The sequence below is a fragment of the Sinocyclocheilus grahami genome, unplaced genomic scaffold, assembly GCF_001515645.1.
Source record: "Sinocyclocheilus grahami isolate Dianchi unplaced genomic scaffold, SAMN03320097.WGS_v1.1 scaffold34.1, whole genome shotgun sequence".
Classification (NCBI taxonomy): domain Eukaryota; kingdom Metazoa; phylum Chordata; class Actinopteri; order Cypriniformes; family Cyprinidae; genus Sinocyclocheilus; species Sinocyclocheilus grahami.
The window spans coordinates 1,813,700-1,835,501 of NW_015505213.1; the positions used below are offsets into that span (position 1 = coordinate 1,813,700).

At 36.1% G+C, this 21,802-nt stretch overlaps 2 protein-coding genes across 2 annotated transcripts in view; both read left to right on the forward strand.

Moving 5' to 3' along the window:
• The window catches only part of kalrnb (kalirin RhoGEF kinase b), an 86,860-nt gene extending 72,711 nt beyond the window's left edge, over nucleotides 1-14,149 (forward strand). The window contains exons 35-48 of the mRNA XM_016266868.1: nucleotides 3,359-3,636; nucleotides 3,910-4,023; nucleotides 5,779-5,885; nucleotides 6,030-6,096; nucleotides 6,288-6,391; nucleotides 7,476-7,545; nucleotides 7,635-7,721; nucleotides 7,804-7,896; nucleotides 9,307-9,357; nucleotides 9,471-9,548; nucleotides 9,846-10,031; nucleotides 10,112-10,283; nucleotides 10,440-10,606; nucleotides 13,416-14,149. Of these exons, the coding sequence (XP_016122354.1) occupies nucleotides 3,359-3,636; nucleotides 3,910-4,023; nucleotides 5,779-5,885; nucleotides 6,030-6,096; nucleotides 6,288-6,391; nucleotides 7,476-7,545; nucleotides 7,635-7,721; nucleotides 7,804-7,896; nucleotides 9,307-9,357; nucleotides 9,471-9,548; nucleotides 9,846-10,031; nucleotides 10,112-10,283; nucleotides 10,440-10,606; nucleotides 13,416-13,634 (1,793 nt within the window). The 3' untranslated portion in view covers nucleotides 13,635-14,149. The remainder of the gene's footprint in view (nucleotides 1-3,358; nucleotides 3,637-3,909; nucleotides 4,024-5,778; nucleotides 5,886-6,029; nucleotides 6,097-6,287; nucleotides 6,392-7,475; nucleotides 7,546-7,634; nucleotides 7,722-7,803; nucleotides 7,897-9,306; nucleotides 9,358-9,470; nucleotides 9,549-9,845; nucleotides 10,032-10,111; nucleotides 10,284-10,439; nucleotides 10,607-13,415) is intronic.
• A 593-nt stretch (nucleotides 14,150-14,742) lies between these two features.
• LOC107581417 (kalirin-like) lies at nucleotides 14,743-20,649 on the forward strand. Its single transcript, XM_016266974.1, has 8 exons — nucleotides 14,743-14,781; nucleotides 15,170-15,220; nucleotides 15,334-15,431; nucleotides 15,583-15,610; nucleotides 15,720-15,905; nucleotides 15,986-16,157; nucleotides 16,311-16,477; nucleotides 19,287-20,649. The coding sequence occupies exons 1-8, from the start codon at nucleotides 14,743-14,745 to the stop codon at nucleotides 19,503-19,505; spliced, it is 960 nt and encodes a 319-aa protein (XP_016122460.1). The 3' UTR covers nucleotides 19,506-20,649.
• The last annotated feature ends 1,153 nt before the right edge of the window (nucleotides 20,650-21,802 follow it).

Below are 21,802 nucleotides of genomic sequence, written 5' to 3' on the forward strand. Positions count from 1 at the left end.
TCCCTTTCTCCTCTTCTGTCTCTCACCTGACGTACATATGAGACAGTGAGCGAGCAGCATGCGGAGCGGGAGGTCATGTTGCTCTTGTGGAGTTTGTCTCAGTTGGATTTTGGGAAAGATTCGCTGTTGTGATGGCGCAGGTGCGTAACTCAACACACTGGAATGTATGCAGATGCATTCAGCTGAATTTTCTTTTCGCAGTGTGTGGAAGCATGGGGGTCTATGTATGTTACCTTGTGGGAGTTGTGTGTTGTGTGTCTGGGTTAATGATTATGATTGAGTTGTGTGTTGGTGGAATTTAATGTGGGTCTTATCATCTGAACTCTGGTATTTAATGTAACGGTTCACTGATCGGAATCCTGGAGATCTCAGATGAGCTCAGGGGTGTGATGTGTGACTCAGCTGATGGTTTTCTACTGACAACTGGGTTTTGTGTTAAATGCAAAAGCATTGATGATTTTTGCAGCGTTGTCATTTCAGTGAGTTCTTTTGGAGGTTGATAAGCATTTAAATAGTAAAAAGTGAAAATGTGCAGTTGTTATATACTTTCATCCAAAGCTATTAACAGTGCATGTAGGGTATATATTTTATCAGTGCATTTATTGCCTAAGAATTGATCCCATGTCCTTGGTGTTGCTAGCACCATGTTCCATGAGTCGTGCTGCAGGAACACCTCAAGGAGCTTTTTTTGACTGACCCTTCAAAATGACTTTCTCTAGTTCAACCTCATGCAGTCAGGTTGCAGTTGTTTTATAAAAAATTATATTTTTGACATCAGTAAAAACTGTAACCTTTTTTTACTCTTACATTTTCCCATTTTTGTCCCTTTTTTCCTATCTTTCATACAGTATCTACTGTTTTTTTTTTTCAAAGCATATTTGTTAGTGAAAAAATATCAAATGCTGTGTCTGTCTGTGAGTATGTATTGTGTGTGTGTGTGTGAGCGATATACTGCCCCCTCAAGCTTCTCTGTTTTCCTGTAACCTAATTTCTCCATCAACAAACCAATGTGTCTGCTGTTCCCTCTGCTTTGAAGCTCAAATCAAGTTCCCTGCTCCATTTGATCATTTCTTACCCTTTTTCTTGAAGAATAACATGCTCTTTGAAGATTTGGCACATTTTGGTGATTCAGTCTGTGAATTAGGATCAGGGGTCTTCAGTCTTTTTCAGGATAAGGACCTCTTAGTGGACAGATTTATGACACGGGGACCCCCTGTACACTTATGGACTGACTTATAAAATGTTATGTTAATAATAATAATATTTACATATATATATATCGCATAGATATTAAGGTAGCACTTTATTTTACAGTCTTGTTCCTCATGTACGTAATATGTATTTATTATAGTAATTACAATAACTAGGTCATAACTTAGTACTAACCCTGAACCATTTGCTAAAATTAATTACATTTAATTACTAAATTAGTAATTAAAATTAATTACTAAAATATAAAAAATTATTACTAATAGTAATAACATTAGTAAACCTGAACTAACAATGAAAAATACTTTCAAAGCATTTATTAATCTTAGTTCATGCTAATTTTAACATTTACTAATACATTATTAAAAACAAAAGTTGTATATGTTCATATTATTTAATGAACCTGAGCTAACTGAGAATATTATAGTTTATATTAAAAAAAATTAAATCGTTTTTTTTTTTAGATCTTCCATTTTCATTTTCAGTAATCATTTATTTGGAAGACAACATACAAGTAATACTATTTCACAGTGAACATATAGCCTATTCGTTGGATATTTAAAATGAGTTTTCCAGTTCAATACATTTTTGGTCGTTACTATAACTACTCTGGAAAATGGATAACATGCCATTAATTTACACATTTAATATTCATATTTTGAGAAGCATTCTTGGAGATGAGATTACAAAATACATACTAATCCATAGGTGGTCAACTGTACTTTTTTTATATAGGTGAACCACTTACCACATAGTTCACCTATATATAGTTATCACTGACTTTAATTAAAAAATGTACTGTTTAGTATTGTCCTCTTGCATTTTCAGCACATGTTTTTCCTGTTTAAAGCTGCTTTAACACAATCTGTATTGTATAAAGCGCTATATAAAAAAGGTGACTTGACTTATGTAACTTTCATGTGCGTTTGTGGTATCTTGAATTATTATAGTTGAAAGATTGGAGATATCTTCACAGAGACTAGACTGATAAGCAGTTCTTTTCCACCAATTTTATGCTAACGTCATGTCATGTTGAAGTGTTTTGTACTTCAGGATGATGGTTTAATAGATAAATGACTAGATATCTGAGGGACAGTTAAAATGATTTTCTGTGGTAAATTCTGCAAGCTGTGAACTCTGCAGTACCTTGGTCTTGTACTTTCCCTTTGTTGTGATGTCCTGCTATGTGGAGTTACAGAACACCTTTATGCTCAGATCAGGTCAAGCTGGTTTTTTCACTCTACAATTGTGTCTGTCACCTACCAATTAGTAGCCTATAGACCAGACAACTGCTTTTCCTTTCACCTCAGTAGAGAGGTTGATGTCCAACAGAGTGCTCAGTGTTCTTGGCTTTCTGTTGTTGGATTTGGTTCTGTGGGACAGTGACTATTTCTTCACTGGTCTGAGCTGGTAAAAGGACATTTTAAATTTGTGTCATATGGATATTTTCTGAGGTTATGTCATGTTCTAAATGTTTTGAGGTTGTGTATTACATGCCAATTTCTAAAATATATATTATGTTGGAATTGAATTATTATTATTTTTTATTGAATTGCTCTAATTGGTTGTCTGTTACTTCCACTGTTCCACTTTTCTAGTACAGTCCAGTACAGTAATTTTTTTTTTTTTGTGGAAACCATAAATATTTTAACTACTTTTGTAGTTATTATATTAGTATTATAAAATAAACTAAATATACATTTTGTTACTTAATAATAATAACAAATAGAATATTGTTTTTCAGCTAGTTAATAAATTTCATTTTTTTTATTGAATTGCTCTAATTGGTTGTCTGTTACTTCCACTGTTCCACTTTTCTAGTACAGTCCAGTACAGTAATTTTCTTTTTTTTTGTTGTGGAAACCATAAATATTTTAACTACTTTTGTAGTTATTATATTAGTATTATAAAATAAACTAAATATACATTTTGTTACTTAATAATAATAACAAATAGAATATTGTTTTTCAGCTAGTTAATAAATTTCATGCATCCTTGCTGAATGAAAGTATTCATTTAATTAAAAATCTCACTGGCTAGAATTATGTTTGTTGGAATTGTTTGCTTTTATTTGTTGCCTGTTACTTCCAATGTAAGATTTCTTTATTCTGAATATTTCTAAATACTTTTTGTTGTTTTTGTTCAACAGAAAACTATCCTGTGGGAAGTTCAGAGGTCAAATCTGAGTCTGCCACATCCCTGCAGCCGCAGACATCGGTGACCTCTTTGCCGACCGGTTCTCCAGGACCTAAACGCTCTGGAACTACTGGAAACACACTAAAAAAATGGCTCACCAGCCCAGTACGACGTCTCAGCCACGGCAAGGGCGACAACACTAATGCCAAAAAACCCAACAACAAACAACGTAAACGAGACGGCCGGAAGAGTGTAGAATTGGGCCCGCCGCACCAGGACAGCACTGAAGAGGTACAACAATTAATCATTAACCATTTAGGAAACATGATGCATACGATGGCAACATTTCAAAATTCCAGCATTGTAACAATACCACATACCAAACAACGCGGAAAAATGCACTCTCCTTAATCTGGGACCACACCTAACATCACATATTTTATTCTACTCAACCGTTTGCATGTAAAAGAGCTTCCTGTACAGGTGCATGTTTTATGAGGAGTGTGCCCACTGTTGGAGTTTATGAATGATAGATTCCTCTCGTTTATCTCTGTCTCTCCAAAGAGAGGAAGACGAGGAGTAAACAGCGGAGGAGAGGAAGAGGCTGAAGACGAACCCCACACACCCCTCCCTCCCCCCATGGAGATCATCAAGGACCCCTCCGCTCAGGAGGAGAAGGTGAAACATAAACTTGCTTTAATTTTTTATTGTTGTTTTGTCCTTTTCCTTTTTTTTCTCTCTGCATTCCTCGTACTTTTTGTTAAAGGAATAGTTCACTGAAAAATGTATGGAAATTTTGTTTCAATCTTTATATTGTTCTAAACTAGGTGTTATCTGACCTTTTTGTCAGCCGAACCTGTTAGAACTAAATAATTTAGTAATTACTGACATTTTAAAGGGGTGGTTGATTGCGATTTCACTTTTTAAACGTTAGTTAGTGTGTAATGTTGCTTTTTGAGCATAAACAATATCTGCAAAGTTGAGGCGCTGAAAGTTCAATGCGAACAGAGATATCATCTTTTAAAATTCTGGCAGTTTAATGCCTACAAAAACGGCTCGTAGGAACTACAACGAGTTACTTCCCGGGTTAGTGACATCACAAACCCAGAAAAACCCCACCCCCGGGAACACGCAACAAAGGGGGCGAGGCCATGCTAAAGGCCTGTTTTAGAGAAGAGGAAGAGAAAACTAGAGGTGCACATAAAAATCTATTCATATCGCTATTCTGTCTTCTAATGATTCTAATGGATTCACAAGTTTCAAAATTTAGAAAATGTTCTAAAGCAGTGGTTCTTCTCAATCCTGTGCCTCGCGTTGCCCTGCTCTGCATCTCTCTCTCTCAATCTCTCATTCAGATCACCAGCTCAGCTCAAACAATGAACTGTTCCATTTATACTCTTATTTTCACATATATATGAGAAGCGTTATACATGGACGCACATGCGGTTGCTGTACTGTATTAAAGTTTTAATCAGGATAAAACCGTATATTAAAAGCTAACAGAAGCAGTAGCATTTACAAATAACAGCATATCTAAAAGTATGAACCAACAATAAACAAAAAACATACCATTAAGAGCCATGCTTGCACAGGTTCTGCGTGATCCTCTTCACTAATATCCTTTGCGTCTCAATCGAGCTCAAATTGATAAGCAATATAGACTACGCCATTGTTTACAATACAACCAGAGCACATGCCGCTGAGGTGTGGGGCGGGATGTTTAGACGCGCACTAGAGGCGGTTTAGCCAATCACAACACACTGGACTAGCTAACCAATCAGAGTCCATCGCCTATTTCTGAGGGAGGGGCTTCATAAAAGCAGGGAATTATCAGCGCGTTTATAGGAGAAGGAATAGAGTGGTGTGGAATAAAGATAAATTATGTAAAAAATAATGTTTTTTTTTTTTTTACGAAGCATTAACACATTTTAGACTGCACCCCATAAACACAATCAAGCCTAGAAAAAATTCAACCACCCCTTTAAGTTAATATTTCAATAATTCAACAACAAATTCACGTTCACAATTCTCTGATGTCAGTTAATAATCACATGATATAAAGGTAAACCAATAAAAATGTCATCTTTTTTACTTGATTGTTTATTTTTAAAGAGTATTTATTTTAATGTTACAATTTTGATTAAATTAATGATTAGCCTTTCATAAATTCACAAACCCCCTGCAGTTCCTTCACTTTCTTCAGTCAACCCATGACGTTTTTTCTGTGATCTTTTGAATGAATCATTTGATTCAGTTCACCAAACCTGTTTGTATGTTTGTTCACAGAAGAAAGTAAGTCAAACAGGTTTGAAATGACATGAGGATGAATAAATGATGAGAACATTTTTAGCTATTCCTTAAACACCTTGTACCCTATTTTTTGTGTTTTCCCTTTCAGTTTTGATTCTTATCGCTCTCTCTCTTTCTTTTCAGACTCCAGAGCCTGGCTCTTTCCCAGTGTTGGGTAGCATCACGCCATCTGATCAGACACCCAGAGACCCAGAAACAGAGCAGAAGAACAAGGCCATGAGAGGGCGAATGTAAGAGAAGAAGAAGAGAAACTGCTGAAAGACTGAACAAATGAATTCAACAACAAATAAAGATTCAAATCTCAGTGTGCTAGTTGGAACATGTGCATGTTCTAGTGTATTCTGATATATCTCTCGTATCTCCCCTATCCACAGGTTTGTGTTAAATGAAATGGTGCAGACAGAGAGGGACTATGTGAAGGATCTGGGTGTCATAGTGGAGGTATGTTACAGATATATGTGTTATTACTGGACAGAATTACATATTCAAAGAACAGAGTAGAGAACTTTTTTAATCTCCAGGGAATCACAATGCAAAATGGTTATTGATAAGACTTCTTCTGAACTCATAAGTGCCACAAAGAGCTATTAAGGAATCTTTATTATGAAGTCTGTTTTTCTCCTTATCCCTAGGGCTTTATGAGAAGGATTGGGGAAAAAGGTGTTCCAGAGGACATGACGGGGAAGGATAAGATCGTATTCGGGAACATTCATCAAATCTACGACTGGCATAAAGAGTAAACCACATCTCTTTTCATGCTGTCAGAAAGAGCTGTTGGAATTCAGATATTTTCTTGAACTAAACGTAATGCTAGACTAGAAATGATTTTCACAGCTGGTCAAACACTAATAACTTGTTGCTTTTTATTAGGAAATAACAGAATATTTAACGTCCTCATTAAATAAGAACTAAAAAGTCCAAAAAAATCTTTTTTGCAGGACAGCAAAAAAATATAGATTTTTAAGTATACAACCATTAAAAAGTTTGGGGTCCGAACTAACAGAATATTTAACGTCCTCATTAAATAAGAACTAAAAAGTCCAAAAAATCTTTTTTGCAGGACAGCAAAAAAATATAGATTTTTAAGTATACAACCATTAAAAAGTTTGGGGTCCGAAAGGTTTTTTTTTTCATACTTTTAACAAGGATGCATTCAATTGTTCAAAAATGAAAGTAACATTTATATTTTAAATAAATGCTGTTTTTTTTTTTATCCAGAAAAGAATGTAACATGGTTTCCACAAAAACATTAAGCAGCACAACTGTTTTCAAAATTGATGATAATAAGAGAAGTTTTTTTGGGCACCAAATCAGTACATTACAAAGGTTTCTGAAGGATCATGTGACACTAAAGACTGGAGTAATGATGCTGAAAATTCAGCCATCACAGAAATAAATTTGATTTTAAAATATATTAAAACAGAACCAAAATTTGTATTAAATAGTTTAAAAAAAAAAATCAATTATATCGATATTTCACAATATTACTGTTTTTACTGTATTTTTTTAAACAAATGCAGCCTTGGTGAACATAAGACTTTTTCAATAACATAAAAAAAATCTTACAGACCCCAAACTTTTGAATGGTAATGTATATTGACTCCACAATGCCGTTGCAGTCTTTCACACTATTTTCATGCAACGGTTTGTCATTTTGGATACCAAAATAATCAGCATGCAAAACTTAATTTCCTGGTTGACATGAGCAACGACACGTGCTAAAGAAGGAAATGGACTGAATTTCAGATGGCAATCTAATTTGGTTTGAGTGACGGGAGTTTATACACATGACAAAATGTTTTCTGTTCTTATTTCTAAAGGTTCTTCCTCTGTGAACTAGAAAAATGTCTGCAGGACCACGACAGACTGGCTGAGCTGTTTATCAAGCATGTGAGTTCAGCAAAGTGAACTCTGTGTGTGTGTATGTGTATGTGTGTGTTGTAGTAAACGTCATTCAACTGTCTTCCTCTGTTATCCAGGAGAGAAGGTTACACATGTATGTCATCTACTGTCAGAACAAGCCCCGCTCAGAGTTTGTCGTGGCTGAATATGATGGATTCTTCGAGGTGAGTGTTTTTTGAGCAGCTCCGTTATATCTCCTCTGAAGTAAAGTGCTCTGTCTGATGATGTTGTTGGTGTTTCTGTCAGGAGGTGCAGCAGGAGGTAAACTCCAGACTGTCCATCAATGATTACCTGATCAAACCCATCCAGAGGATCACCAAATACCAGCTCCTGCTCAAGGTATTAGCCACTGAATTACACAGTGATTATATACTTAGTTTAATACTTACCGTGGTTAACATAGTTGCTACCAAAATAGCGTAGATTTGCATTGAAACCATACACCACTTTTCGAAGGGGTCAGTATGATTTTAATTTGATGCATTAAATAAATAAAATGCAATAAAACAGTAATATTGTTAAATATTATTGCAATTTAAAATAATTGTTTTCTATTTTAATATATATTTAAAACATGTTTACATTTATTCCTGTGATGCAAAAGTTGAATTTTCAGCATCATTACGCCAGTCTTCAGTGTCACATGATCCTTCAGAAATCATTCTAATATGCTGATTTGTTCGAGAAGCATTTCTTATTATTATCAGTGTTGATGTCAGTTGTGCTGCTTAATCATTTTTGTGGAGACTGTGATGCATTCTGTCTCTGATGCATACAAAGACAGCATTTATTTGTAAGAATGCTAAAGTCTTTACTTATAGTCCTTGCTGAATAAAAGCATTAAGTTGTTTTTAAAAACGCCTTACTTTTGAATAGTTATGTATATACGCGACAGAACATCAAAGAGACATTTTACTCAGCAACCATGTCATGGCAACACACTAAAAACTCCCAGAAAACATTGTCAGCATCACACTTTGTGGTTTTCAAGCCTCATTTACATAGTCGTACATAGTTGGAGAATCCGGGAGTCTGTGCCCCCATACAAGTCTCTTAGCGGGTCGGTGTTAGCAGATGGTTATTCTGTACCAAGGGATTTTTTGTGGTCCTTTCCTTAAGTGACTAATAAAATAAGAGTCAGAACAGTGTGTGTTTATGACATTTTAAACCCTTTTCTCACTAAAGCTGCGCACACAACAAGCCCTAAAGGAACAAAAATGCATTCATAAGCCAGTCTGAACATTGTCCTCATTCAGTCTATTACAGCTTGCATCGTGTGCCTGTTTTAATTTTTTATTTTTTTGACAGGGAATTGAACAAATATGCCAGTTCAGTCTGTCACCCCTCTTCCGTTCTTAATAGTAGACAGATAGCAGAAGAGGGGTAGATTTTAGCAAAAACAGACACTCAATCCAAAATCGATATCAAAACACATTTTTGTATGGGTTCTACTGCTCGTATTTATATTATTATTAGTAGTAGTAGTAGTAACGTATAGCAGTGTTATTTTAGTATCATTAATATAACATTACATTATTTGTTAATATTTTGAATTAGATTTGTATTTTGATATTTTCCACTTTCATTTTACTTACTGTAAATGTGTTTTTGTTAGATTTTTTACATTTTTTAATGTCGTCTTTATCTTTAACATTTTTATATATAGTTCTGGTTAACAATAACAATGCTATATGGTCAGATTATTATCCTATTTTAAGTTTCTTGTCTTGTTTTATTTGTTATTTGAAGGACTTTTTGAAGTACAGCACTAAAGCAGGTCTGGACTGTAAAGAGATAGAGGTAGGTCACTAAAGCAATTCTATATTAATATGTATAAATTACACCACATACACTTCTAGCTTTAGTGTCCTGTCATGTTTTGACATTGCTGGTCTGTAATTTTTATCCTGCAGAAAGCAGTTGAGCTGATGTCCCTGGTGCCCAAACAATGTAATGACATGATGAACCTTGGACGATTGCAGGGCTACGAGGTAAACTCATCTCTTTTGAGGTACATTCAATTGTTATTTAACTGGAATGATTACAATTACATATGTAGTCACAAAGGTGAGTTACATTACAATGGTGAGATAAAAAGTTGCAATTACCTTTTTTATTTTTTCACCATTCTACAACCAAATCTGCTTCCAAAAAATTCACAGGCAGTGCTGGAAAATCACAGAAACCAAAGTACACAACCTTGACTTTCTTGAAATATCAGGTGATGAAAAAGTACAAATGTACTGTATGTAAAAGTGCTTAATGATTGCTTATGTTTCTTTGCACAGGGGAAGTTGACAGCTCAGGGAAAGTTATTGCAGCAGGACACGTTCTTCGTGACAGAGCAGGACTCTGGCGTGCTGTCCCGCAGTAAAGAGCGCAGAGTGTTCCTCTTTGAACAGATCGCCATCTTCAGCGAGCTGCTTCGGAAAGGCTCGTCAACACCAGGGTACCAGTTTAAAAAGAGCATCAAGGTACATTCAGCATAAGTTGATTCGAGTTCAATAAAAAACACCAAATACCCAACTTTTTTTTATTAACCTCTTGTGTGCAGGTGAGCTACCTGAGCATGGAGGAACATGTGGAGAGCGACCCCTGTAAGTTTGTGTTGTCATGTCGTGGCTCATCTGAACGACTGACGCTTCAGGCCGCTAACATCGACATCAAGAAAGAGTGGGTCCAAAGCATCCGAGAACTGCTGGACATGCAGATCAACTTCCTCACAGGTAAGCGCAATATGAAAGGGTTAAGGAAGATGGCAGTTGGTCATCATCATCATCATCATCATCATACACAAACAGATCTCAGTGCTGATTATTTAATTACACTCATTTTTGTTTGTGAGATCATTCATAACCTGCTCCTCATCTGTTTCTGATCAGCTCTCCAGAACCCACAGGAGTACCAGAAGAAAGAGAGTGGAGGTTCTTTGAGCAGGCAGCTGTCCAATAGCAGCCGTTCCTCATCCTCTCACCCCTCCACCCCCCTCAAACCCAACACCACCCCCAATGGAAGCCCCGCCCACAATCCCAATAAGCATGTAGAGGAGGTGAACATGATTCAAAACATTACATAAATCTCACATTAATTAATAGCTATGACTGTCAACCAGTTTGCAATATTTTATAAATTTTATAGAAAAAGATTACTTCAGATAACAAATTATTGATCAGAGTGATCACATATTAATAATTGCTGAAGTAAAGGCTCCAACTGAAGACAAGACATTGCATTAATGTGGCAGATGAAAATACTGAATACACAAATGTGGCTTTCGATATATTGTTTTATGTCCATATTATTGAACTTGGTACTTCAAGCTTGAATTGATCTGATTGTGGGTAAATTCCATCATGATGATAGGAATCGATGAAAAATAAATATTTAAATAAATAAAATAAGCTTAAATATACCAAATTTTACTGTTTCATTCTGCTTTCTAAACACTGGTCAGAAATCATGAAAGTAATCACAAATTCCTTTTTATTTATTTTTTCACAGTTGTAAATGGGGTTTTATGCCTGGAAAATATGTACCGTTGAAAAGGCTGGGGGTCGTTTTTTTAAAGAAGCCTCTTATGCTCACATTTATTTGATCAAAAATACAGTAAAAACATTAATGTTGTGAAATATTATTGCAATTTAAAATAACTGTTTCCCATTGTAATAGTGTTTAAAATGTAATTTATTCCTGTGATGCAAAGCTAAATTGTCATCAGCCATTAATGCAGTCGTCAGAGTCACATGAAATCTTTTTAAATTGCTGATTTGGTAATGAAAATGTATTATTATTATTATTATTTTCAGCAATGAAAACAATTGGCTGCTTAATATTTTTGTTAAATGTACATTTATTTGTTCTGGATTCTTTGATGAATAGAAAGAATAGCACGTGTTTAATTTATAATTTTTTGTGACAGTATAAGTATTTACTGTCATATCTGATCAATTTAATGCATTCTTGCTGAAAAAACCTTTTGAATGGTAGTGTAACTGCCTTTATATATTAGGGGGGCTTATCATATTTTGGGGTCTTTAGCATGAAAAAGACCATCTTTCTCACCACTGAACTGTGACGTGTAACTGATGTCCACAGCAAAAGCTCTGGAGTGAAAGCACCCTAATCAGCCTGTGTGACAGGAGACCAATTATCTCAGTAGCATTCTGTGCTGTTTAAACAGCATTGTGTAATCTAACTAAATCAATTAGTTATCCAGACCATTTTAATTAGTGTCTCATCCAGGCCAGATAGATGTAATTAAACGTAATTAGTTCACACTACACTAGTCGCTGCAGTCTGTGCATGCGTCTCCTGGATGAACTGGATGTGTCTGTGCTGCAGTGCTGTGAAGTTCCACTCTAATTGTCTTTGAGGGGAGGAGAGGTGCTGCTAGTTATTCTTAGTGGGGAGAATGGCCTAGTTTTCCAGCTCTGCCCGTGTTCTGTACCTGTTTCTCCTCTCAGTAGGGTCTCTTTCTTCTGTTCCGTTCTCGCTTTCTGTCTTCCTTGTTCTCTTTCTTCTCGCTGCAGTCTCTCTCTTTCTGATGAGCTTGTATCTTGGCCTTGGCACACTCTGCTTTTTTCTGTGTCCCTAATAAATCACACTGTCACTGAATACCAGACTGAAGGAGCCGCTTGCTACTTTTTATTTTTAAATGTCTAAGCTTTTCAGCCAGCTATTTATTTCTCATGCCAGGTCAAGGTTGACAGTGAGGAACAGACTTGTGTCTGTGTGAAGCTTTGTCCTGATTTGTCCGAAGTGTTCGACCGTATGATTGAAGGACATACGTTAAAGTATTTAATTTTATTTCAGTTCACGAGCTTGCAATTCGATTCTACTCTACTCTGATCTTGATTTGATTCATTTGGAGATATTTCTAGTCAAAAGAAATCAAATTGAATATATAGCAAAGTTCTCAAGAAAAAAACTGTAAAGCAGTAAACTATACACACAGGGTGGTAAATTACTATAATCTATAACACTCAGTGTTAAAATTAACAACGGATTTGAATACAAATATTTTAATTGCACAAAGCATGTAAGTGTCTATAATAAAAAAGATTATCACGTCTACTCCAATAAAAAAATTTTATATAAAAATTTAAGTTTTTTAAAAATATAAACAGGTTGGTTGGCATAAAAGCTTATTTTTATTATGGATTTATATAAATATTAATTTAACCTGTCCTTCAATATTTAATGTATATGTAATATATAGTGCATATTGAGCACAATGCTCTTTTTAGAGTTAATGTTTCTAGTTAAGTATGGACACTGGCATTTCTGAGGTAAATGTAACATTACATATTTCTTAAAAGCCATTTAATTGACATCTTTTTCAGTTAAAACGGATTAATAGATTACAGGAAACATGATACATTTCAGTAAGTTCTACTGTGTCTTTCAGCATACCTTCTGGTGTTCATTCATGTTTATTTCATACTGCAACTAATAGTAAAGAGGAGGAGATGATTGGTTCACGTGCCCAGCAATCTGTCACCACATTATAGTGCACCAAAACTGCTTTTTGTTTGAATTGTTTGAATTTCATAATAAAACTGACAAAATTTGAAAGCTGACACTGTTTTATATAAAAAGTAAGAAATCACAAAGCCTATTGAGATTTATTAGATGGGAGGTGGGCTACAATATTAATCTTTGGTTAAGTTTTATTCATGCATCAACTAAAAACAGCATAGACCGCAAAAGATTGATTCTTTGTATTTAATAACCAATATTGGTTCATCAAAATGAGATTGGGTTCAAATCGATATTTTTCAACCCAGCTCAATTAATTTGTATATTCTTGATCAGAATGTTTAGTCTCATGTTTTTGTGTTTCATTTTTGTGTTTCCAGGAGCTGGACGAGGGGGAGTGTAATGGACTGTCATCGGTGCTAGTGACGCAGGATTACAACGCTGTGAAGGAGGACGAGATCTGCGTGGTGGTTGGTGAGAAGGTACAGATCCTGGCGTCCAATCAGCAGAACATGTGCCTGGTTTACCGACCTGCAAACAGCCAATCGCCTGCTGCAGAGGGCTGGGTGCCGGGTCATGTGCTCTCCTCGACCCGGTAAAAAAAGCCAAGCCCCCTCAACACCTCGGAATAAACCACTACTCACATTCACCATTCAGTTTCACCAGCCTACTCTGGGAAAGCATGCCAAGACATGCCACTCAACCTCCTGCTAAGCTACTGTTGGTCAGTCAGAACAGGAAGTCCCGCCCCATTCCCCTGCCGCCGTACAGTTGAGGACTTAAAATGCACACTGCGAAAAATGGTTATTTCACCTCCCATAGTCGATATGGGCAACAACAAAAAACTAACTACAGAAAAAAGGAAGTTCAAGAAAATATATTATATTGCGAATAATTTAAAAAACGATTGTGTTGTATAGAGAGGAAACTTGTCAGTGAATTACGTGTGGATGTGTATGGATGTTAACGTCGTCCTTTCTCATCAACATGCTCCATTACACGCAACTGGACTGTTTTTAAATGGGGCTCTCCCTTTTTTCCCTGTCTGTCTATGCCAAGTCATTTGCACACTGTGTATATTTTCTTTTACTGAGATTTTATTTTTGGAAAGTTTTTTTTTTTTTTGTGGAGACTGTGATGCATTCTGTCTCTGATGCATACAAAGACAGCATTTATTTGTAAGAATGCTAAAGTCTTTACTTATAGTCCTTGCTGAATAAAAGCATTAAGTTGTTTTTAAAAACGCCTTACTTTTGAATAGTTATGTATATACGCGACAGAACATCAAAGAGACATTTTACTCAGCAACCATGTCATGGCAACACACTAAAAACTCCCAGAAAACATTGTCAGCATCACACTTTGTGGTTTTCAAGCCTCATTTACATAGTCGTACATAGTTGGAGAATCCGGGAGTCTGTGCCCCCATACAAGTCTCTTAGCGGGTCGGTGTTAGCAGATGGTTATTCTGTACCAAGGGATTTTTTGTGGTCCTTTCCTTAAGTGACTAATAAAATAAGAGTCAGAACAGTGTGTGTTTATGACATTTTAAACCCTTTTCTCACTAAAGCTGCGCACACAACAAGCCCTAAAGGAACAAAAATGCATTCATAAGCCAGTCTGAACATTGTCCTCATTCAGTCTATTACAGCTTGCATCGTGTGCCTGTTTTAATTTTTTATTTTTTTGACAGGGAATTGAACAAATATGCCAGTTCAGTCTGTCACCCCTCTTCCGTTCTTAATAGTAGACAGATAGCAGAAGAGGGGTAGATTTTAGCAAAAACAGACACTCAATCCAAAATCGATATCAAAACACATTTTTGTATGGGTTCTACTGCTCGTATTTATATTATTATTAGTAGTAGTAGTAGTAACGTATAGCAGTGTTATTTTAGTATCATTAATATAACATTACATTATTTGTTAATATTTTGAATTAGATTTGTATTTTGATATTTTCCACTTTCATTTTACTTACTGTAAATGTGTTTTTGTTAGATTTTTTACATTTTTTAATGTCGTCTTTATCTTTAACATTTTTATATATAGTTCTGGTTAACAATAACAATGCTATATGGTCAGATTATTATCCTATTTTAAGTTTCTTGTCTTGTTTTATTTGTTATTTGAAGGACTTTTTGAAGTACAGCACTAAAGCAGGTCTGGACTGTAAAGAGATAGAGGTAGGTCACTAAAGCAATTCTATATTAATATGTATAAATTACACCACATACACTTCTAGCTTTAGTGTCCTGTCATGTTTTGACATTGCTGGTCTGTAATTTTTATCCTGCAGAAAGCAGTTGAGCTGATGTCCCTGGTGCCCAAACAATGTAATGACATGATGAACCTTGGACGATTGCAGGGCTACGAGGTAAACTCATCTCTTTTGAGGTACATTCAATTGTTATTTAACTGGAATGATTACAATTACATATGTAGTCACAAAGGTGAGTTACATTACAATGGTGAGATAAAAAGTTGCAATTACCTTTTTTATTTTTTCACCATTCTACAACCAAATCTGCTTCCAAAAAATTCACAGGCAGTGCTGGAAAATCACAGAAACCAAAGTACACAACCTTGACTTTCTTGAAATATCAGGTGATGAAAAGGTGCAGATATACTGTATCTATCAGTGCTTTGATGATTGCTTAGGATTGCTTATGTTTGTTTGCACAGGGGAAGTTGACAGCTCAGGGAAAGTTATTGCAGCAGGACACGTTCTTCGTGACAGAGCAGGACTCTGGCGTGCTGTCCCGCAGTAAAGAGCGCAGAGTGTTCCTCTTTGAACAGATCGCCATCTTCAGCGAGCTGCTTCGGAAAGGCTCGTCAACACCAGGGTACCAGTTTAAAAAGAGCATCAAGGTACATTCAGCATAAGTTGATTCGAGTTCAATAAAAAACACCAAATACCCAACTTTTTTTTATTAACCTCTTGTGTGCAGGTGAGCTACCTGAGCATGGAGGAACATGTGGAGAGCGACCCCTGTAAGTTTGTGTTGTCATGTCGTGGCTCATCTGAACGACTGACGCTTCAGGCCGCTAACATCGACATCAAGAAAGAGTGGGTCCAAAGCATCCGAGAACTGCTGGACATGCAGATCAACTTCCTCACAGGTAAGCGCAATATGAAAGGGTTAAAGAAGATGGCAGTTGGTCATCATCATCATCATCATCATACACAAACAGATCTCAGTGCTGATTATTTAATTACACTCATTTTTGTTTGTGAGATCATTCATAACCTGCTCCTCATCTGTTTCTGATCAGCTCTCCAGAACCCACAGGAGTACCAGAAGAAAGAGAGTGGAGGTTCTTTGAGCAGGCAGCTGTCCAATAGCAGCCGTTCCTCATCCTCTCACCCCTCCACCCCCCTCAAACCCAACACCACCCCCAATGGAAGCCCCGCCCACAATCCCAATAAGCATGTAGAGGAGGTGAACATGATTCAAAACATTACATAAATCTCACATTAATTAATAGCTATGACTGTCAACCAGTTTGCAATATTTTATAAATTTTATAGAAAAAGATTACTTCAGATAACAAATTATTGATCAGAGTGATCACATATTAATAATTGCTGAAGTAAAGGCTCCAACTGAAGACAAGACATTGCATTAATGTGGCAGATGAAAATACTGAATACACAAATGTGGCTTTCGATATATTGTTTTATGTCCATATTATTGAACTTGGTACTTCAAGCTTGAATTGATCTGATTGTGGGTAAATTCCATCATGATGATAGGAATCGATGAAAAATAAATATTTAAATAAATAAAATAAGCTTAAATATACCAAATTTTACTGTTTCATTCTGCTTTCTAAACACTGGTCAGAAATCATGAAAGTAATCACAAATTCCTTTTTATTTATTTTTTCACAGTTGTAAATGGGGTTTTATGCCTGGAAAATATGTACCGTTGAAAAGGCTGGGGGTCGTTTTTTTAAAGAAGCCTCTTATGCTCACATTTATTTGATCAAAAATACAGTAAAAACATTAATGTTGTGAAATATTATTGCAATTTAAAATAACTGTTTCCCATTGTAATAGTGTTTAAAATGTAATTTATTCCTGTGATGCAAAGCTAAATTGTCATCAGCCATTAATGCAGTCGTCAGAGTCACATGAAATCTTTTTAAATTGCTGATTTGGTAATGAAAATGTATTATTATTATTATTATTTTCAGCAATGAAAACAATTGGCTGCTTAATATTTTTGTTAAATGTACATTTATTTGTTCTGGATTCTTTGATGAATAGAAAGAATAGCACGTGTTTAATTTATAATTTTTTGTGACAGTATAAGTATTTACTGTCATATCTGATCAATTTAATGCATTCTTGCTGAAAAAACCTTTTGAATGGTAGTGTAACTGCCTTTATATATTAGGGGGGCTTATCATATTTTGGGGTCTTTAGCATGAAAAAGACCATCTTTCTCACCACTGAACTGTGACGTGTAACTGATGTCCACAGCAAAAGCTCTGGAGTGAAAGCACCCTAATCAGCCTGTGTGACAGGAGACCAATTATCTCAGTAGCATTCTGTGCTGTTTAAACAGCATTGTGTAATCTAACTAAATCAATTAGTTATCCAGACCATTTTAATTAGTGTCTCATCCAGGCCAGATAGATGTAATTAAACGTAATTAGTTCACACTACACTAGTCGCTGCAGTCTGTGCATGCGTCTCCTGGATGAACTGGATGTGTCTGTGCTGCAGTGCTGTGAAGTTCCACTCTAATTGTCTTTGAGGGGAGGAGAGGTGCTGCTAGTTATTCTTAGTGGGGAGAATGGCCTAGTTTTCCAGCTCTGCCCGTGTTCTGTACCTGTTTCTCCTCTCAGTAGGGTCTCTTTCTTCTGTTCCGTTCTCGCTTTCTGTCTTCCTTGTTCTCTTTCTTCTCGCTGCAGTCTCTCTCTTTCTGATGAGCTTGTATCTTGGCCTTGGCACACTCTGCTTTTTTCTGTGTCCCTAATAAATCACACTGTCACTGAATACCAGACTGAAGGAGCCGCTTGCTACTTTTTATTTTTAAATGTCTAAGCTTTTCAGCCAGCTATTTATTTCTCATGCCAGGTCAAGGTTGACAGTGAGGAACAGACTTGTGTCTGTGTGAAGCTTTGTCCTGATTTGTCCGAAGTGTTCGACCGTATGATTGAAGGACATACGTTAAAGTATTTAATTTTATTTCAGTTCACGAGCTTGCAATTCGATTCTACTCTACTCTGATCTTGATTTGATTCATTTGGAGATATTTCTAGTCAAAAGAAATCAAATTGAATATATAGCAAAGTTCTCAAGAAAAAAACTGTAAAGCAGTAAACTATACACACAGGGTGGTAAATTACTATAATCTATAACACTCAGTGTTAAAATTAACAACGGATTTGAATACAAATATTTTAATTGCACAAAGCATGTAAGTGTCTATAATAAAAAAGATTATCACGTCTACTCCAATAAAAAAATTTTATATAAAAATTTAAGTTTTTTAAAAATATAAACAGGTTGGTTGGCATAAAAGCTTATTTTTATTATGGATTTATATAAATATTAATTTAACCTGTCCTTCAATATTTAATGTATATGTAATATATAGTGCATATTGAGCACAATGCTCTTTTTAGAGTTAATGTTTCTAGTTAAGTATGGACACTGGCATTTCTGAGGTAAATGTAACATTACATATTTCTTAAAAGCCATTTAATTGACATCTTTTTCAGTTAAAACGGATTAATAGATTACAGGAAACATGATACATTTCAGTAAGTTCTACTGTGTCTTTCAGCATACCTTCTGGTGTTCATTCATGTTTATTTCATACTGCAACTAATAGTAAAGAGGAGGAGATGATTGGTTCACGTGCCCAGCAATCTGTCACCACATTATAGTGCACCAAAACTGCTTTTTGTTTGAATTGTTTGAATTTCATAATAAAACTGACAAAATTTGAAAGCTGACACTGTTTTATATAAAAAGTAAGAAATCACAAAGCCTATTGAGATTTATTAGATGGGAGGTGGGCTACAATATTAATCTTTGGTTAAGTTTTATTCATGCATCAACTAAAAACAGCATAGACCGCAAAAGATTGATTCTTTGTATTTAATAACCAATATTGGTTCATCAAAATGAGATTGGGTTCAAATCGATATTTTTCAACCCAGCTCAATTAATTTGTATATTCTTGATCAGAATGTTTAGTCTCATGTTTTTGTGTTTCATTTTTGTGTTTCCAGGAGCTGGACGAGGGGGAGTGTAATGGACTGTCATCGGTGCTAGTGACGCAGGATTACAACGCTGTGAAGGAGGACGAGATCTGCGTGGTGGTTGGTGAGAAGGTACAGATCCTGGCGTCCAATCAGCAGAACATGTGCCTGGTTTACCGACCTGCAAACAGCCAATCGCCTGCTGCAGAGGGCTGGGTGCCGGGTCATGTGCTCTCCTCGACCCGGTAAAAAAAGCCAAGCCCCCTCAACACCTCGGAATAAACCACTACTCACATTCACCATTCAGTTTCACCAGCCTACTCTGGGAAAGCATGCCAAGACATGCCACTCAACCTCCTGCTAAGCTACTGTTGGTCAGTCAGAACAGGAAGTCCCGCCCCATTCCCCTGCCGCCGTACAGTTGAGGACTTAAAATGCACACTGCGAAAAATGGTTATTTCACCTCCCATAGTCGATATGGGCAACAACAAAAAACTAACTACAGAAAAAAGGAAGTTCAAGAAAATATATTATATTGCGAATAATTTAAAAAACGATTGTGTTGTATAGAGAGGAAACTTGTCAGTGAATTACGTGTGGATGTGTATGGATGTTAACGTCGTCCTTTCTCATCAACATGCTCCATTACACGCAACTGGACTGTTTTTAAATGGGGCTCTCCCTTTTTTCCCTGTCTGTCTATGCCAAGTCATTTGCACACTGTGTATATTTTCTTTTACTGAGATTTTATTTTTGGAAAGTTTTTTTTTTCCCCCTAAGTGTCTTATTTTTACAGCTATTAGGCGTGGCACATTTATTATTTTCTTTCAGTTCTGTCAACCCGTTCAGTGTTCTGTCCAAAGTATTCTGCACTTTTCCAACAAATAGTATCGCAATGACGGCAAGTTGTGCAGTACCACAATTGTCACAATGCTCATAACTGTACTTGTAACTAAAGATTTAAATGTATTATTCTGTATCATTTTAAATTTGTACATAATATTTTTGACATTGCCATAATAGATGCACAGCAGAGGAAAACAGTCCCTCTATTCCTGTCAGGCTCTAGAGGAAAAAGAAAAACTTAAACTAAGCCCTGGTAGTCTGCACTGCCTCCAAAACCCAACCCTCTGATATTACATTCGACATAATCTGATTTAGTATGTAATAAGTTATGATCTGAATCATATCAGAACAGATGTTTACTCAAATTAGTCGATTAAAAATGGATGTTGTTGATTTCTGAAGAGTAGTCAGCGTTCAAATCTCAGATATACGTGTAAATAAACGTATAAAAATAATTCTAGCAGGTATTTCACTTGTTAAACTCTGGAATGTTGTTCATAATAAAGCTGACAATTTTTCATCTTGGAAATTATGTGTTCTGTATCATTTGAACATCTGTGCATCTATCGTCAGCTGCAACTACAGTGCCTTGCGAAAGTATTCACAAAGTATTCTTTTTTTTTTTTACATTTTATGTTGCTGCCTTATGATAAACTTCTTTAAATTACTTTTTTCCCCACATCAATCTACACTCCATACATCATACTAACAAAGCAAAAACAGAATTGTCACAACTTCGTAAATTTATTAAAAATAAAAAAACTGAAATAAGTACATTGCATAAGTATTCTAAATACTAAATATCTAAGTAACTAAATATTTAGCTGAAGCACCTTAACAGCCTCAAGTCTTTTTTTGTTTGATGTGACAAGCTTTGCTCATCAGCATTTTGCAATTGTCTGCCATTCTTCTCCTCACCTCTTCACCTCTCAAGCTCTGTCAGGTTGGATGAGGGCAGACACACATTTTCAGGTTTCTCCAGAAATATTTGATTGGGTTCAAGCCCAGGCTGTGGCTGGGCCACTCAAGGACATTCACAGAGTTGTCTATAAGCCACTCTTGCTGTGTGCTTAGGTTCATTGTCCTGTTGGAAGGTGAACCTTCTGCCCAGTCGGAGTTTCTGAATGCTCTGGACTAGGTTTTTATTAAGGCTATCTCTATATTTTGCTGCACTGAGCATTTCTTCTACTCTAACGAGTCCCTCAGTCCCTGCTGATGAAAAAGAGCTCCACAGCATGAGGCTGCTGCCAGCACACTTTACTTTTGGGATGGTACTCTGCAGGTGATGAGCGGAGCTGGTTCCAAGTGTGTTTTCATGTGTCTTAACTGAGAAGAGGATTGAGTTTGGCCACACCGCCATAAAGACTGGATTGGTGGAGTGTTGCAGCGATGTTTGTCTCCACATATGATCACGGAGCTCAACTAGAGTGACCATCAGGTTTTCTTGGTCACCACTCTAACCAAAGCTCTTCTCCATCAATTGCTCAGTTTGGCCAGGAGGCCAGCTCTAGGAAGAGTCCTGGTTGTTTCAAACTTCTTCCATTAAGGGTAACAGAGACTACATGCTTCTGTGACCCTTAAATGAAGCAGAATTTTTTTATGAACTCTTCCACAGATGTGTGGCTTGACGCAAACATGATTCTGATCTCTACATGCAGTTCTTTTAACATCAGGGCTTGGTTTTTGCTCTGATATGCATG

Coding starts and splice junctions, on each gene's coding strand:
- LOC107581417 (XM_016266974.1), top strand. CDS start 14,743: ATGCCAGTTCAGTCTGTCACCCCTCTTCCGTTCTTAATA. Junction 15,221..15,333: donor TGGACTGTAAAGAGATAGAG/GTAGGTCACTAA, acceptor TTTATCCTGCAG/AAAGCAGTTGAGCTGATGTC. Junction 16,478..19,286: donor CCAATAAGCATGTAGAGGAG/GTGAACATGATT, acceptor TTGTGTTTCCAG/GAGCTGGACGAGGGGGAGTG.